The sequence below is a fragment of the Pyricularia grisea genome (genome assembly GCF_004355905.1).
Source record: "Pyricularia grisea strain NI907 chromosome Unknown Pyricularia_grisea_NI907_Scaffold_1, whole genome shotgun sequence".
Lineage (NCBI taxonomy): Eukaryota > Fungi > Ascomycota > Sordariomycetes > Magnaporthales > Pyriculariaceae > Pyricularia > Pyricularia grisea.
In genome coordinates, this window is record NW_022156716.1 from 3,499,547 (window position 1) to 3,513,922 (window position 14,376).

The window sequence follows — 14,376 nt, forward strand, 5'->3', positions numbered from 1 at the left end:
AAAAAAGTGACGTCGAAACAGCTGAGTAAAATCCAATGCGACATTAGAAAATGAAGATATCTTAGGCCTGTTCATCGCCAGGTTTTCGAGACCTTGAAAAAGTGGCAGAACCAAGAAGGAGAGAGAGGCTTGAGAGGATCATTTAGGGTCGAAATTGTACCACGTGGTTCAGTGTCCCTGAGTTTGGTACGCTACTTCAGTGGCCGCAAGGGCATCTTCAACGTCCCCACAGGGCTGGGGTTCTCCCCTAAACTTCCCAGTATCGCTTAGCGTGGCCCGGACGGGATCCCCATTCAGGAATCTTGGATGTCGATCATGACGAACATTCCCTGAACAGGTTTGCCTCCTCCTTGTCTTCTTGTTTATCCATCTTCCATTTGGGACTTTGTTCACCAACGATACCAATGATACCAATTATGACTGTCGCCAATCTACAAGCCACCAATCGCTTGTAGATTCAAGCATCGTTTCCCTCCCGCCGCCATGATAACAGATACAAAAGGGTTGATTGACGCCTTCGCGGGGTGATATTGGCCCACTCTGGAACAGCAATAACCCCCCCAAGCATAATCCCAGCTTTGAAGATCCATCAATAAACTTCATCGCCGTTGCAGACGCCATCATACCTGCAGTCATGGAAACAGCTGGCCCCGAAGGAACAAGCAAAAACACAAACCCCCACGCCCCAGAACCAACCCTGGAATGGGAGACGCGAACCCCAAAACCAAGCCGTTTCAGCAGATTCATGCCCGGAGACGCCGGGAGTCAACAACACCATGACCCTGAACGGGCCCCTGGCGAAACGGCCCTCGCGCACAAGGAGGCAGGACAACCGCAGCCCGGCGCCAGTCGTCTAGACAGGATCCTGCCGCCGCACAGAAAGTACCTCGGCATGCGCAGGCGCGTCTTCCTCATCGTCCTCGCAGCCCTCGTCGCGCTGCTGATCCTCATCATCGGCCTCGCGGCCGGCCTCTCGTCCCGTTCCGGCGGCGGCAGGGGGAAGATGCCGCTCCCAGAGGACGGCAAGACGTACCAGGGAGAGCTGACGTATTACAACCCGGGCCTGGGCGCCTGCGGCGAGGACGACAATGACGACTCCATGGTGGTTGCTGTCGGGCACGAGCTGTTTGACGAGGCGGGCGGTGGGGATGCGAATCCGAACAACAACCGACTCTGCGGCAGGAAGATCCGGGTGTCTGCCGACGGAGGCGGGGATTCGATAGAGTTGACGGTGGTGGACCGCTGCGAGGCCTGCCAGCCGACCGACTTGGACCTGTCGCCTGCTGCCTTCAGAATGCTTGCTGACGAGAGTCGGGGTCGGATCAAGGGCGAGTGGCAGTGGGTATAGCTGGCTGGGCTTGTATGGCTCTTTTTGAGGATGGATTAATGTCTTATTTCTGCGTGCGTCCCCCCCGCGACGTTGTCGATCATGATGTTGCTGCATTCTCCGTATTGCACCACAAGGGTTACCACAGCGTAATGTTCATGTGGCACCGCCGGATACTTTCTGTTTTTTTTTTTTCTTTCTTTTCATCATTATTGGGTGCCCGTTATTTACTCGCTAGCTTCGGCCAACGGCTGAAATCTGTACGGGTTCCCATCGCGCCAGTCCCATTCCCGCTGCCGCCCTCTCTCCTGCTTTCAGAGGCCAGGACCGGAGTGGAAATACCCCCGAGGCAGCGTTTCGGCGCTATATATGACCTCTGCGGCGGCGGCAGAAATTCCGGGATAGACTCGAGGGCTGCATGTATGTCGATCTCGGACTCTTCATCGCTGTGGCGCCTGTTGACCGGATTGCGACCCTCGGCGCTCCCGACAAAGCTCTCAGCACCGTCGAGACCACCAGCACTACCGCCAAACACAGGCATGGCAAACGCTGGCGCGCCCAACACGGGCTCGTCGCTCTCCCTCATCAACTTTGACTTTTGCCCAAGTCCGTGGCCCCACTGCAAGAGCAAGGGCCAGATGATGGGCATGTTTGCGACGTAGACGGCGGCGCTGGTCTCGACTATGTACCAAATTATGTACTGCGGGTTCCAGTCGGTGGTGAGGTCTTCGTACTTTGTCAAGATGGCGGCGATGATGACAAACTTGCCCGTCGAGAACACGACGAGCAGCATGGCCTTTTGGCGCCAGGGCATGTGCACGCGGATGACGAGCGGGATCGGGACGCAGAGCATCAAAAAGTCGGACGTGATGTTGAGGACGCCCTGGACCACTTCGTAATGCTCAAACGTGGCGCAGTTCCGCGACGACGGAGGGAACGTGTACATGTCCGAAAAGGGCCGGCAGTGGCTGAAGAAGGTCACCTGGGTCGACATCCAGCAGAGCGCCACGTACACGGACAGCATCCGGACCAGACGCTGGGAGTTGGTTCCGAGGGTGAGGCGCGTGTATAGAACTAACATGCAGCATTTGAGGATGTAAAGGAGGTTGAGCATGCATTGTTCGTTGACGCTGGAGGTTGGTAATATACAGTCAAAGGTTAAAAGACGAGTTTCGGTTTGAAAACCTTTTGTTTTGTCCCTGGCAGTGAGCGAGTGGAAAGGAAGAAGGGCTACTCACATGGCGATCTTGGATCCTATGATGCGAAGCTGAATGTCGTCGTCGGTCAGAGGGCCAGCGGCGTCTGGTGGATACGGAATCGAGCCTCCTCTTGCTACGGCGTTTAATCCCACGATGAGTCCTGTATACAAAGCCTATGTTGAGGATACGTCAACCATATGATTCAAAAGACCTTGTCCAAAACCATGACTGCTGAAAACGGGACTCACCAGGGCGGGAACCATCAATATGTCATCAAGACGCAGGTGCCTCCAGCCAAGCTTTGTGATGCTCGCATACCTGCAGAAACTTGAGTCAATCTCTAAAATGTGGAATAGATAAGCCCGGTATAGACACTGGGGAAAACATATCTCGATGCTGTTTTCAACTTACATGCGCAGTCCTATGAACACCAATGCTACTGCATACATAGACCAGCCCTGGACCTTGATCCGATCGGCAAAATCGTCATCGGCAGCACCCATGTTGCATTGCAGGAGTCGCTTGCTACAGAGGTGTGTAAGGTTTTTTTTTTTTTCTTTTTCTTAATAAAAAGAAACTTATATAGTCTCCGATTCAAAAGGGCACATAAATAGACTGGTTGAAGACTGAAGGCACTAATCCGTACAGTATTCTAAAATGGAGGACAGCTCCCAGCTAAGCGGTAACACTTTTCCAGGCTCACGGTAGTTTGGTAGAAGCAGAGTTAACAAGGTGGCGATATCATGTCTGGGGATCATATTAAACCCCAAGAGGGTTGTGCCCTCACTTTTGTCTTTTCCTTGTTTTTTTTTTCCTTTCTTTTTTTTTACGCAAACAACATAGTGACGATAAGAGGGGCCCGGTAGGCGCCACCAAGACATGTGAGCGTACCGACGGCCGACAACTCAGTAGATTGAGTCTTGGTCACCTCAAACAGGCCATCCAGGGAAACGGGAAGGTTTTCTTATCACGAAACTAGCCGGCGGCTAACTTCGAGGGGGAAGGCTGTGTACGACGTAAGTTTTCTTGAGTGATTATCAATCCCATCTGAAAGCGGAACCTAGATTCGGGACTTACATCTGGTTATGGGGAAAGGGTCCAATCGTCAACCGATACAACTTCGCACAATCTGATGTTGGGAAGAATGCTTCCAGCCAAACTGCGCATTTTCGTCCAAGTATTGGGATCCAGATTTCTGCACTAGTGCACTTTTCATCTGCAAACAATTTTATCCCGAGACTGGGATACCATGTAAAGTTGGCAGAGCAGGTATGAAATGGCAACGATATTCCTGGTATGGAGCCAGGTGTTTTTGCGAGGCCACTTACTATGTATGGAATATTCGTCATTATTCATCATGATTTTGAATTTACCAATAAGCTTACTAAAACTGGGAATTGATAGTGCCTCATGTAAGTAGACCACGCTAGTGTTTTGAAGAACTAGTTCTAGTTCTAGAACCTCATTTATCCTAGAATCAAAGGATGTCGGAACTGGCGACGGAGGATGCAGGATGCTTTTATCTTCGCTCCCAATGTCTCGCACAGGGACAAAATGCCAGGAGTCGCGAATATTCATCGTTACAGGGGCCCGAGCCTCGCACAGTTTCAAGGCTTTATAAACTATCCCTTAAGGAGGCCTTCTTGTTCCTATACGTCCCCGGAAGCCAGGCGTCGAAAACATGACTATGCCCTCCTTGACACTATACCCCTACAGCGGTGGAAGTTTGCACATCACAGGGCTCTCGCCTGCCTACACTTCCGCCCCCGACTCAGGAATATTCTCTAGCCCACGCCAAACCCCTGCTACGATTTGGTTGTATAAAAGAAATTCCGCTAGGCAAGGAATATAAAAAGCTACCGCGGTCACGCTGGAGCTGCCCCGTGGACGGGCGATTATTGGTACAGCGGTACGGCAGGCGCAGACAGGGTCCCCAGTTGTTAAATATGATGCCACAGGTGACACTGTGGTCTAGACGTACATTAGTTGCAACGGCGGGCAGGACGTGGCATTTGCTGGTGAGCGCGAGACGGTGGCGGCAAAAGCTCGCCCGAAGGCTTCGTGAATGCCCACCGTAATGTGTACGACGTTGATATGACCATTGTTCCTGAGAATCGTCAGCGGCAACACAAACATGACGGCCATCGCTATTGGCGAGAAGGGGGCTGACGTCTTGTCCGATAGCTGGGCATTCTCAAAAACCTAGTCTAAATTGAGATTTTGTCATCTGTTCTATGATTGTGGGTTTTTGGTCAAGGCTATGTCGGATCGGAGTTCTGGCACCGCTCTTTTCTGTGAAAAGGTACAGGTTATATAAAGAGGGTACATTCATGGATTTTGGGTAGCTCAGGATGACACCAGAATATTCTGCAGGTACTTGGTCAACCTTTCACCCTTCTGACTGTGACTGCTGACACAGCTTTCCACATAGAATTCTTCAATATCATCCAGGGCGTCTAGGGCTCGCTCGTCTTTTGCCCAAAGACCACCTGTGATGGTGATGAAAGCTCGGAACATTGCAGAAAATAAGGTTGACGAAGGCTAGAGTCTGAAGGTTGAAGCCTAGGACACTATGGAAGTGGAAGCAGTGAGAAGGGTAGATGTACTAAGTCTAAACATACCAGTATTTGCCACAATTTTGTTGTCATCACGATATAGAAGCTTCAGATTCCTGGAAAAGCTGCCGAGTCTAAAAATGAGCACATAGAATATCAAATCTTGCTTTAGTCTTGGAGACCCCGTAAGTATGCACATGGAATTAGCGACTTGATGCATCGAAGCGAAACTCGCCTAGGTTATTAAGCTTGGAAGCTGGGGAAGCTACGAGGGCTTGCGGGTCCCTGGATTACAGGGCTTAGTGGTTTGCTATTGGTGACCGTTCTGTCGGGTCATCCCGCTTGGATCGTCAGGGTTCACTCCATGGCAAAATGTCGAAAGAAAATGTCTTGGAATATAGGGCCAGGGTGGTCAGAACAAACTTGTTTTATGCTTTTATCATTTTGGCAACTTGGCCAGTTCTTGACCTTGTTTTCCGGCCCGAATAAAAATGCGGGCCTGTTTCTTGAACTCGCCGTATCTGAGCGTTACTTTCCGTTTCGCATACAAGTCACCTTGACATCGAACAGGGGCAATTTGTCGAACAAGAGGGGCAAATATAAAAAGAAAAGAAGGAAGGAAGATTCAAATCAAGTGCATGGCTGTACTCTTATTGAGTAATGGGTTACATTCCGCTCAATCTCTGCACGTAGCAAGTTGTAAGATTTGTGTGGGCTGATACAAGGGTAGACTACCAACACAGATACTCAGATACCTATGTAGGTAGATACATCGAAAAATATGTAATTAAAGGTTGGTAAGGTTTGCGGGGGTGTGTGGCGGCGAGAAACCTCACCCAGGACAAACCATGCTTCGTTTGGAGACTATATATTAAGTTTACTGACTAGTCTAGTGGCCCCAAGTTAACAATGTCCTTGATGCAGTCACTTGCTATTGACCTACGGAGTATATTCATTCACCACACAGTGACTAGAAACGTGCACGATAACGCAAAGAGCCGGACCATGCCCAATCCTAAGTTAGTTATACACAAGTCCCAAACCCAAACTAGTCTTCGAGCAAGACTCCCTGGAATACTTACATTAGGCGTCAGTGCATTGCATCCTGTCCGAAAGTTCGCGTGACACGTTTGCGGCAATCTCTTTGGCAAAGGACTCGTAGATACACCCCATTCGCGGTATATTCGTGTCGACTATCGAACACGGGTTTCCCTTAGGAGTTGAACAATTTGTCCCGGTCATGTCCACCCTTCCAAATCGACTTTTTCTCTTCCCAAAACACGGAAAGCGAAGGATGCCTTGTGGTCCAGATCTCGACACGAAACTAACGTCTTCTCGATGTTCAGGGTTTGACCGTCAGGTGCTGAATGGGATTTAATCCCGCCGACGGAGTCCATGCCCCCCCAATCCAGTGCGAAGATCGTATCTTGGGTCAGTGCCGTTGAGAAAGCATCTTTCATCCAACTTGAGGCGCCAGGAGACGTAAATTGTGTCTGTACCACCGGTCATGTTGAGAATGCTGACAGGGGCGGTGTATATAAAAGGCGTTCCCGGGCGGTGGCATTTCCATTGTCGCCCAGTCTTCAGCCTGTATACTATCTAGAAATTTGGTTCCACTAAGGGTTTTTTTTGTATTTTTCGACATCCATGTAGCGTTGCTGTGGCTGTTAACCCCAAGAAAAATGTGGAGTGCGTTCATCGAGATTTTGACCTGAGTTGCGAAAGACGAAAACGATTGGGAACCGTTCAGTAGGCGCGTAAGTTCGGCTTGCCATTGGAAAGATGAGATCGACCTGGACGTCGGCCGGCGGGTTTGGATGCGACCTCACAAACGAGCCCAGCAAATGGGAAAAGAAAGTGAAGATTAGTATTGGACGCATCTTGATGCGGTGACCCTAAAGAACAATGCATGTAAGGCGAAAAAGATCACCGTTGCAAAGCAGAAAAGTGAGGGTGTTCAAGGGGGTAGAGGCTGTTCCTACAAAACATGAGACTTTGTGGACTTTCGGTAAAGCTGCCAATCCTTAGGACACCGAGGTATTTCAAAAAGAAAAAAAAACGTGCGATGTCGTCCGCAGTGGATACAAAAGAAGATCAATATTTTTTGCGCCAAGTAGGCCAAGACGCATGATACAAAGGACCAGACCCTTAACCTATTCCAACCCCCTGAATCTGCGTGTGTTCTGTCAATTTTGGCCCGAATGGAACCAGGAAATGACAGTTGGAGTGGAGATCCAACATACAGTTTATTGCCCTTTCGAGCCAGGCTCCTCGCCCACCTCATCATTCGCTCTTTTGGTACGTGCGTGGTCCAACGGCTCCTGTTTCAACACGAACTTGGCTTCGAGGACCCACCGAAATGACCTGTATGGGTTTACTTCGCTGTCCATTTCATATTTGTACCACGGAACCATTAAGGCATGGAAGGATAAAATGGTCCCCGGCGACCGCAGGGCATGGGAAGACAGCGAGCACACGGATGCATGGAATGAAGAGAAAGCGGTGATACAGTGGAAATTCTGCACATTGACGATCCCAAGAGCCTGGGACCTCAACGGTTACAGCCCCATTGTCGTTCGCTTCGCTGGGGGCTAAAGAAATGGCTGCGACATCGATTGCCTCAATTTGTTTTTTTCTTCGTGCACTGGGACGTCTACAACGTCGCTTGGAGGTGCTTCGAGGGGGAATTCTGTATACTCGCCGGTGTACGCCATGCCGAGAATTGGATGTGCGGTCCTGGAACCTCTTGAAATGCCTTGCACTCCTCAGCCTAGATGGACGCTCGACGTATTGGGCAGCATCGAAGAAATCTGCGGGGGAAACCCGGGTGATATATTAGATGGACGATTTGGTTCGTGGGTGAGTTTCAATCTGTATTTACCGACCAATTAAACAAGGCGTTATTGTTTGCTACTCCTTTTTTATGTCGAAAGCGGGGGATCTCGTATTCCTGTGGTATCGTATTCCTGTGGTATACTACCAATAGTAAGGTTCTGGGGAAGGTAATATTGCGTGCTAAGGTATACTGCAACCAAACCAAATGCGCACAGGAAGGCCCAAGTCATTAGACCCAAAATCACGCATAACCATGACTAGGTAGGTAGGTCAAGGTAGGTATGCAGGTGGCTGACAAAATAACCGGGACACCAAAGCGTGTACCAGATAACCACCTCAATGTAAAAAGCAAAAATGATGTAAGTGAATAAGGATATGAAAACGCTTTCCTGAAGTAAGCTTCATTTTTTCCGATTTAAATTACCTTTTGAATTGAAGGAAATATGCGTGGTTGAAACTACGGAGTTATGGCAAAAATGCCTGTTGTCTAAGTGGTCAAGACCAATCCTGGTATCCCGGTTATTTTGTCAGCCACTTGGTACGGTAAGTTGGCATTCATTTTCAGCTTCTATAAACGGAAGGTGCACGATAAAAGACGACACCGTTGCCAAGCAACATTTGTTTCTATTCGCGGGGTAGCCCTCCATCTGCGCAGCTGTGATCTGTGCCACCCAGACATGCCAGAGCTCACTTCAAAAGGGGGAAAAAAAAAAAAAAAAAAGAAAGAAAAAAAAAAAAAAGGAGTTGGTTCAAGTTTGATTACCTAGGTAGGTGTTTAAATTCCTCAGGTAGTATAGTATATCGTGATCTGAATGAACACTGATCGGGCAACTTGGCTTGCTTAGTTAAGTACCCCAAGTGGTTGGGCGACGTTACATTATCCGTCCTTCTTGCTCGGGACCGAGTTTAGCTGCTCAACTGCTGAACGGATCTTAAATTGCCGAGACAAAGGAAGCGTTTCTCCTCGGGTTTTGGAGTGCGTCATTGGCGATGCTAGAGTCTAGTCTGTATGTAGGTACCTATGTAATGCGCATCAAGGGCAGGAAGCAACTGGTCAATATGATGCTCAAACGTATCATCCAAGGGGTGCAACAGGGGTAATATTGGCCAGCAGTTCTTTCTGACAGTGGGTCTAAGGGGCTCTCCAGTCTGCACCTGTAGTTTTCATTTTCTTTGCTCCAGCTAAGAGGTCTTTAGTTGTCCAATTTATCTCATCCATGTACCCATAGTTCAGCTTGTTAAAGCCTGTCGCTGTCCACGTGCACTCGCAGTTATTTATCTGCCAACAAACGAACATTTAAAAATCGCGGTCTGGTCTTTTCAGAGCACAATAAAAAAGAAATGCTTGAGCTCCTTGCGCGTCCAGCGGTGGCTGCGCCGGCCCTGCTGCTGGTCGGATACATTCTCTATCACCTCCTACTTAGGCCCTCCAAGCTGCCAGATCTGCCTATCGTCGGCGCCAAAGAAGGCGACTGGTTCCCCATGCTGCAGGCCAGATGGAGAAACATTGTCGACTTTGAGACTGGCCTCAGCGAGGGCTACCAGAAATACAAAGGCCAGCCCGTCATCATCCCGGCGTCACACCGGACCAGCGTAATGCTCCCGCTTTCCGAAATCGAGTGGTTCGTGAACCAGCCCGACGATGTGCTCAGCTTCCACCTCGCGGCGCACGAGTCGCTGCAGCTCGACCACACGACCCTGGACCGCAGGCTGGCCCACGACACTGCCAACAACCGCGTCGTGACGGTGACGCTGAACAGCCAGCTCGGAAACCTAGTTCCCGACATGCTCGACGAGGTCCGGTTCGGATTCGAAAAGTGCTGGGGCGACAAGCCGGGTGAATCCAGGGAGGTGAACCTCTACGACACCACGACGCGCATCATCGCCGGCGTCACGGCCCGCATCATCCTAGGCGACTCCTTTAGCCGCGACGAGGACTTCCTCAAGCTGAGCACCGCCTGCGCCCAGGACCTCCCCATCTCGGCGCAGCTGCTGACCTTCATCTGGAAACCACTCCGCCCGGTCCTCGCACCCATCGTCACCCTCGCCGCCAGGACCCGCCTGCGCCGCTACAAGCGTGCCATCGCGCCCGAGGTGAACCGCCGCCTGGCGGCCTGGGATGCTCGGGTCAGGGACGCCGAGTCCGAGGGCGGCAAGTTCGGAACGACCGACGGCGAGCCAAACGACTTTCTGCAGTGGACGATCCGCCACGCCAAAGAGAGCGGTAACCCGACCATGTGGGAGCTCGACATCCTGGCCGGCCGCACGCTCATGCTGAACTTTGCCGCCATCCACACCTCCTCCCTCACGCAGACGGCCGCGGTGCTCGAGCTCGCCGCCAGCGACCCTTCTGTCGCCGCCGAGCTGCGCGCCGAGGTCAGCGCCGTCGTGGCCGAGCACGGCTGGACCAAGCGCTCCCTGGCGCGCATGGAGAAGCTCGACTCGGTCTTCCGCGAGAGCGCGCGGCTCAACTCGTTCGTCACGCTCGGCATGGAGCGTAAGGTGGTCGCGCCGGGCGGCGTCACCACCCCGTCGGGCCTGCACGTGCCGCAAGGGGGAACGGTGTGCCTACCGGCGTACGGCGTGCTGCACGACGAGGCCGTCTACCCGGACGCCGACAAGTTCAGGTCGTTTCGGTTCTCGGACGCGAGGGCCGACGACGCCGCGTCGTACGTCGAACGAGCCCGCAACGCCTTCCCCACCACCAAGCCCGAGTTCCTGGCCTTTGGCCACGGCCGCCACGCCTGCCCGGGCAGGTTCTTTGCCGCGTTGGAGTTGAAGATGATCATGGCGTACATTGTGCTCAATTACGATATTTCTCAGCGCCAAAAGACCCCGAGTATGTGGTATGGGATGAACAGGGTGCCGGATTTGACTGCCAACATACGGATTCAGAGGAGGGAAAAGTCGTGAGGTGTTGTGGTTGCAGGGACAAACTTTGATGCACGAAATTGGATGGCTCTTTTTTTCGGTTTAGTCTAATCTCTTTGGTACAGGTCCGGATGAAAACCTAAAAAATAATATATATAAAAAAACGCCCGAGCCACTTTTGGTCTGACGTTCGTGATTGCCCCGACTGATGTGCGGCTCAGAAGTCTGCCGTCTGTCCTGAGTGCTGAACATCTATCTTAAATCACATTGGATTGGCCTATCCCTATCTGTCATCCGACAAGATGCCGTTTAAGGCTGACACGCTCGCATTTTCCGTCTCATGGTACAAAGAGCACAGTGGGATTATTTTTACCCTCATTCCAGTTGCAAAGGGAAACAAAAAGTCCGAGACGAGGTCTTGGCGTAAGCCTGACGACAGTTGCACCGCATATAGAGTGGCTACTATGGCCACTATAGGCCACAACCGACGAGCGTATGAGACCGAGGCCATTCAGGGAAGAAGAAATATAATCTTGCAAACCCGTTCGAAATTGTCGATCAAAAAGAAGAAAAAAAAAACTGTTGAGAGTGCGGGGTCATCCCTTATCTACGGCCAAGAAAGAGAAAACATCTAGACCTGTTGAAATATGCAAGGCGTTTGCACATGTCATTTTATCCCAAGGGGTCCAAATCATGTCTATATATCACATTCCATCTCTTTCCGAGGGTCCGACATTTGCATCTTGGGGTACTTAAGTAATGTCTAGTAGTTTTCCAAGATACTATAAAGCTCCTGCCCAAAAAGCCCTTCCTTGGTGGCATTGCTTTTGCTGAGGCATCCTTTTCGAACCACGGTAAGCCGTAGAGCTTGCGTGTGAGTACGGTCAATATGGGTTCCCTGGACCAGGACCAAATCTATGACTTTATCATCTGCGGGTAAGCAGTTATGAGACATTGCAACAGCTTTTGCCCGATCGCTAACCAATAAATACTTTCTACAAACCAATCTCTAGAGGCGGCACCTCGGGCTGCGTGATTGCCGGCAGGCTTTCTGAGTGCTCAGATGTCAGCATCCTCGTGATAGAAGCCGGTCAAGATTCCAAAAACCTCGAGAATGTACACATGGTTGGAGGGTATTCATCTTCCTTCTCTTTGTCTTTATTTTTGCTATATGATATTGCAGTCATCAAAGAAAATATACTAACAGACTATCCGTGCCACTTTGAAAAAGGTCCTCGCAGCTTTTCGAAAAAGAAACAGATTGGAACATCACCAGCGAGCCCAGACCGGCCGTCAACGACAGGACCGTCAAGCTCACCCGCGGCAAGTTCCTAGGCGGCTGCTCCGGGTGCAACGCCACGCTCTGCATCCGCGGGTCGCGGCAGGACTACGACGACTGGGGCGTCGAGGGCTGGAGCGGCAAGGAAGTCTTTGCCTACATGCGCAAGGCCGAACGCTTCCACGGCAAGGACTGGTTCGACGCCTGCGATTCCGAGCATGGCACCGACGGCCCGCTCGACGTGGAGCCGTACGACCTCGCGCCCATCTCCAAGCTGCTGTTCGAGTCCTTCGTCGACAAGGGTCTGCCGCTTGACGACGACTTGTTTACGCACGGCGACACCCCGCACGGCTGCGGACACATGCTCAGGAGTGCGCACAATGGTATACGATCTACCGCTGCAAAGTTTATCACTAACAAGGCGCGGGCGCGGGGTGATGTCAAGATCATGACCGAGACTCTTGTCGATAAAGTTTTTATTGAGAGGGTTGATGGGGAGCTCAGAGCCACTGGGGTGCGAGCGGTCAAGGCAGATGGATCTATCATGGATGTGAGAGCCCGTAAGGAGGTTATTGTTAGTGGCGGTGCCTACTGCAGCCCCAACATACTCAACCGCTCTGGGATCGGCGCAACGGAGGAGCTGGGCAAGTTTGGCATTAAGACGTTGGTGGAGCTGCCAGGCGTTGGCAAGAACTTGATGGACCACCTGGTGAGAAATTCCACCCTTGATCGAATCTCAGACCTTGTGACCACCAATAAAAACAAGTTCTTTCCCCGCTGACTACGACGAAAAAAAATAAAACTCGGCAAGATCATCTTCTTGATCTACGAGACCGAGCAGGAAGGCCTGACGGTCGACAAGGAGCTCTTCCACGGTGACGGGCTGGCCAAGTCGTACGCGCTCTGGAAGGAGCAGAAAGCCGGCATCCTCGCGGGATTCCCCGTCGGCTGCGCCGCCTTCGCCCGCCTCGACGAGCGGCTCTCCGACTCGGCCGTTTGGAACGACGCGCCGCGCGAGCCCGGCCGCGACCCCATGGGCCTCACTCCGCGGCAGCCCAACGTCGAGATCCTGTCGATCCAGTGCTACGGCGGGCCCACGAGCTACACCGATTTCCCCGTCGGCGGCCAGCACACCTTTTGCCTCGTGCCCATGCTGTTCGGGCCGCGGTCTCGCGGCACCGTGGCGCTCCGGAGCGCAGATGCAAAGGACGTCCCGGTCGTGGATAAGAACTATCTGGCTGATCCGCTCGATCTAGAGGTCATGGCCGAGGCGTGCAGGTTTACCAATGAAATCGTCATGGAAGGCAAGGGGACTAGGGGCGTCGTCAAGGGGTGGTGGCCGAGTAATATGACCCATCACAGATACACGACGCGGGAGGACTGGATTCCGTTTGTCAGGGAGACCGGAACAACTTGTAAGTTTTTCCAGGGTGGGACGGTGGTGACGGAAAGCAGGAAAATGACTGGTCAATGTGGGTTTTGTTGTATTAACTCCCTTTGCTTTCATGAAAACAGGCTTCCACCCGGGCGGTACCTGCGTCATGGGCAAGACAGACGATCCCAAGACCGTTGTTGACGCCAAGTTGAGGGTCAAGGGCGTCAAGGGTCTACGCGTTGCCGACTGCAGCATTATGCCCACCCTCAACGGAGGACACACGCAGATGCCCGCATATGCCATTGGTGAAAAGGCGGCTGACCTTGTCAAGGAGGCATGGGGTCTTAAGTAGGGACACCAGGAGACCTTGCATGTCTACTTCGATATTATCGAGCGCTTTGCGTTCATGATTGTCATTTACACCAAAGTTGATCACCATGATTAAGTCCATGACAGAATTTGCAAAGCGGCCTCAGAACATTCCCACAGTCACGGGCTCGCTCTAGATTGCATGTTTCTTCGCCTAGGTGCATAGTATTTCGAACGCTGTTGATGAAGATGGAGCGTGGATGTCAGCCCTATCTTGCTTTCCCGATATAATCATTTTTATTCTTCAGAAAGATCCAAAGCCTTACCAATGACGAGATAGATGGTGACCAAGGGAGTTGATATTGCAAGAAATAGAGTCACCCAATTACCGACATTGCTTTTAGTTAAAAAAGATGTCCAGACTGTTCCGTAGCGCCATAACCCAGAGCAAAAGGGGAACGACTGGAAACAAAACCACGATCAATATCCCCGCGAGGCAGCTCAAACCACGGCACGACCCGGAAGCGCCCAAAAATTCATAATCGCGATTACAACGAGATACGTCATGATCATGAGCGTAGTCTGCCAGCCGGTGGGCGTCTAATCCGGGTACGCAATGTGATTTG

The 14,376-nt window shown here is 51.6% G+C and overlaps 4 protein-coding genes across 4 annotated transcripts; 3 read left to right on the forward strand and 1 right to left on the reverse strand.

Moving 5' to 3' along the window:
• Window positions 1–483: 483 nt before the first annotated feature.
• PgNI_01031 (uncharacterized protein) lies at window positions 484–1,348 on the forward strand (the record flags this gene model as incomplete). Its single annotated transcript, XM_031121108.1, has 2 exons — window positions 484–524; window positions 577–1,348. The coding sequence occupies 2 exons, from the start codon at window positions 484–486 to the stop codon at window positions 1,346–1,348; spliced, it is 813 nt and encodes a 270-aa protein (XP_030987834.1).
• Window positions 1,349–1,550: 202 nt separating this feature from the next.
• On the reverse strand, window positions 1,551–3,029 carry PgNI_01032 (uncharacterized protein; the record flags this gene model as incomplete). The annotated part of the gene is made up of 4 exons (XM_031121109.1): window positions 1,551–2,457; window positions 2,566–2,699; window positions 2,775–2,844; window positions 2,938–3,029. 4 exons carry the CDS (start codon window positions 3,027–3,029, stop codon window positions 1,551–1,553), a joined length of 1,203 nt encoding a protein of 400 aa, XP_030987837.1.
• A 6,228-nt stretch (window positions 3,030–9,257) lies between these two features.
• On the forward strand, window positions 9,258–10,829 carry PgNI_01033 (uncharacterized protein; the record flags this gene model as incomplete). Its single annotated transcript, XM_031121110.1, has 1 exon — window positions 9,258–10,829. The coding sequence occupies one exon, from the start codon at window positions 9,258–9,260 to the stop codon at window positions 10,827–10,829; it is 1,572 nt and encodes a 523-aa protein (XP_030987836.1).
• An 847-nt stretch (window positions 10,830–11,676) lies between these two features.
• On the forward strand, window positions 11,677–14,005 carry PgNI_01034 (uncharacterized protein; the record flags this gene model as incomplete). The annotated part of the gene is made up of 5 exons (XM_031121111.1): window positions 11,677–11,723; window positions 11,801–11,920; window positions 12,019–12,775; window positions 12,878–13,481; window positions 13,582–14,005. The coding sequence occupies 5 exons, from the start codon at window positions 11,677–11,679 to the stop codon at window positions 13,791–13,793; spliced, it is 1,740 nt and encodes a 579-aa protein (XP_030987831.1). The 3' UTR covers window positions 13,794–14,005.
• Window positions 14,006–14,376: the final 371 nt, after the last annotated feature.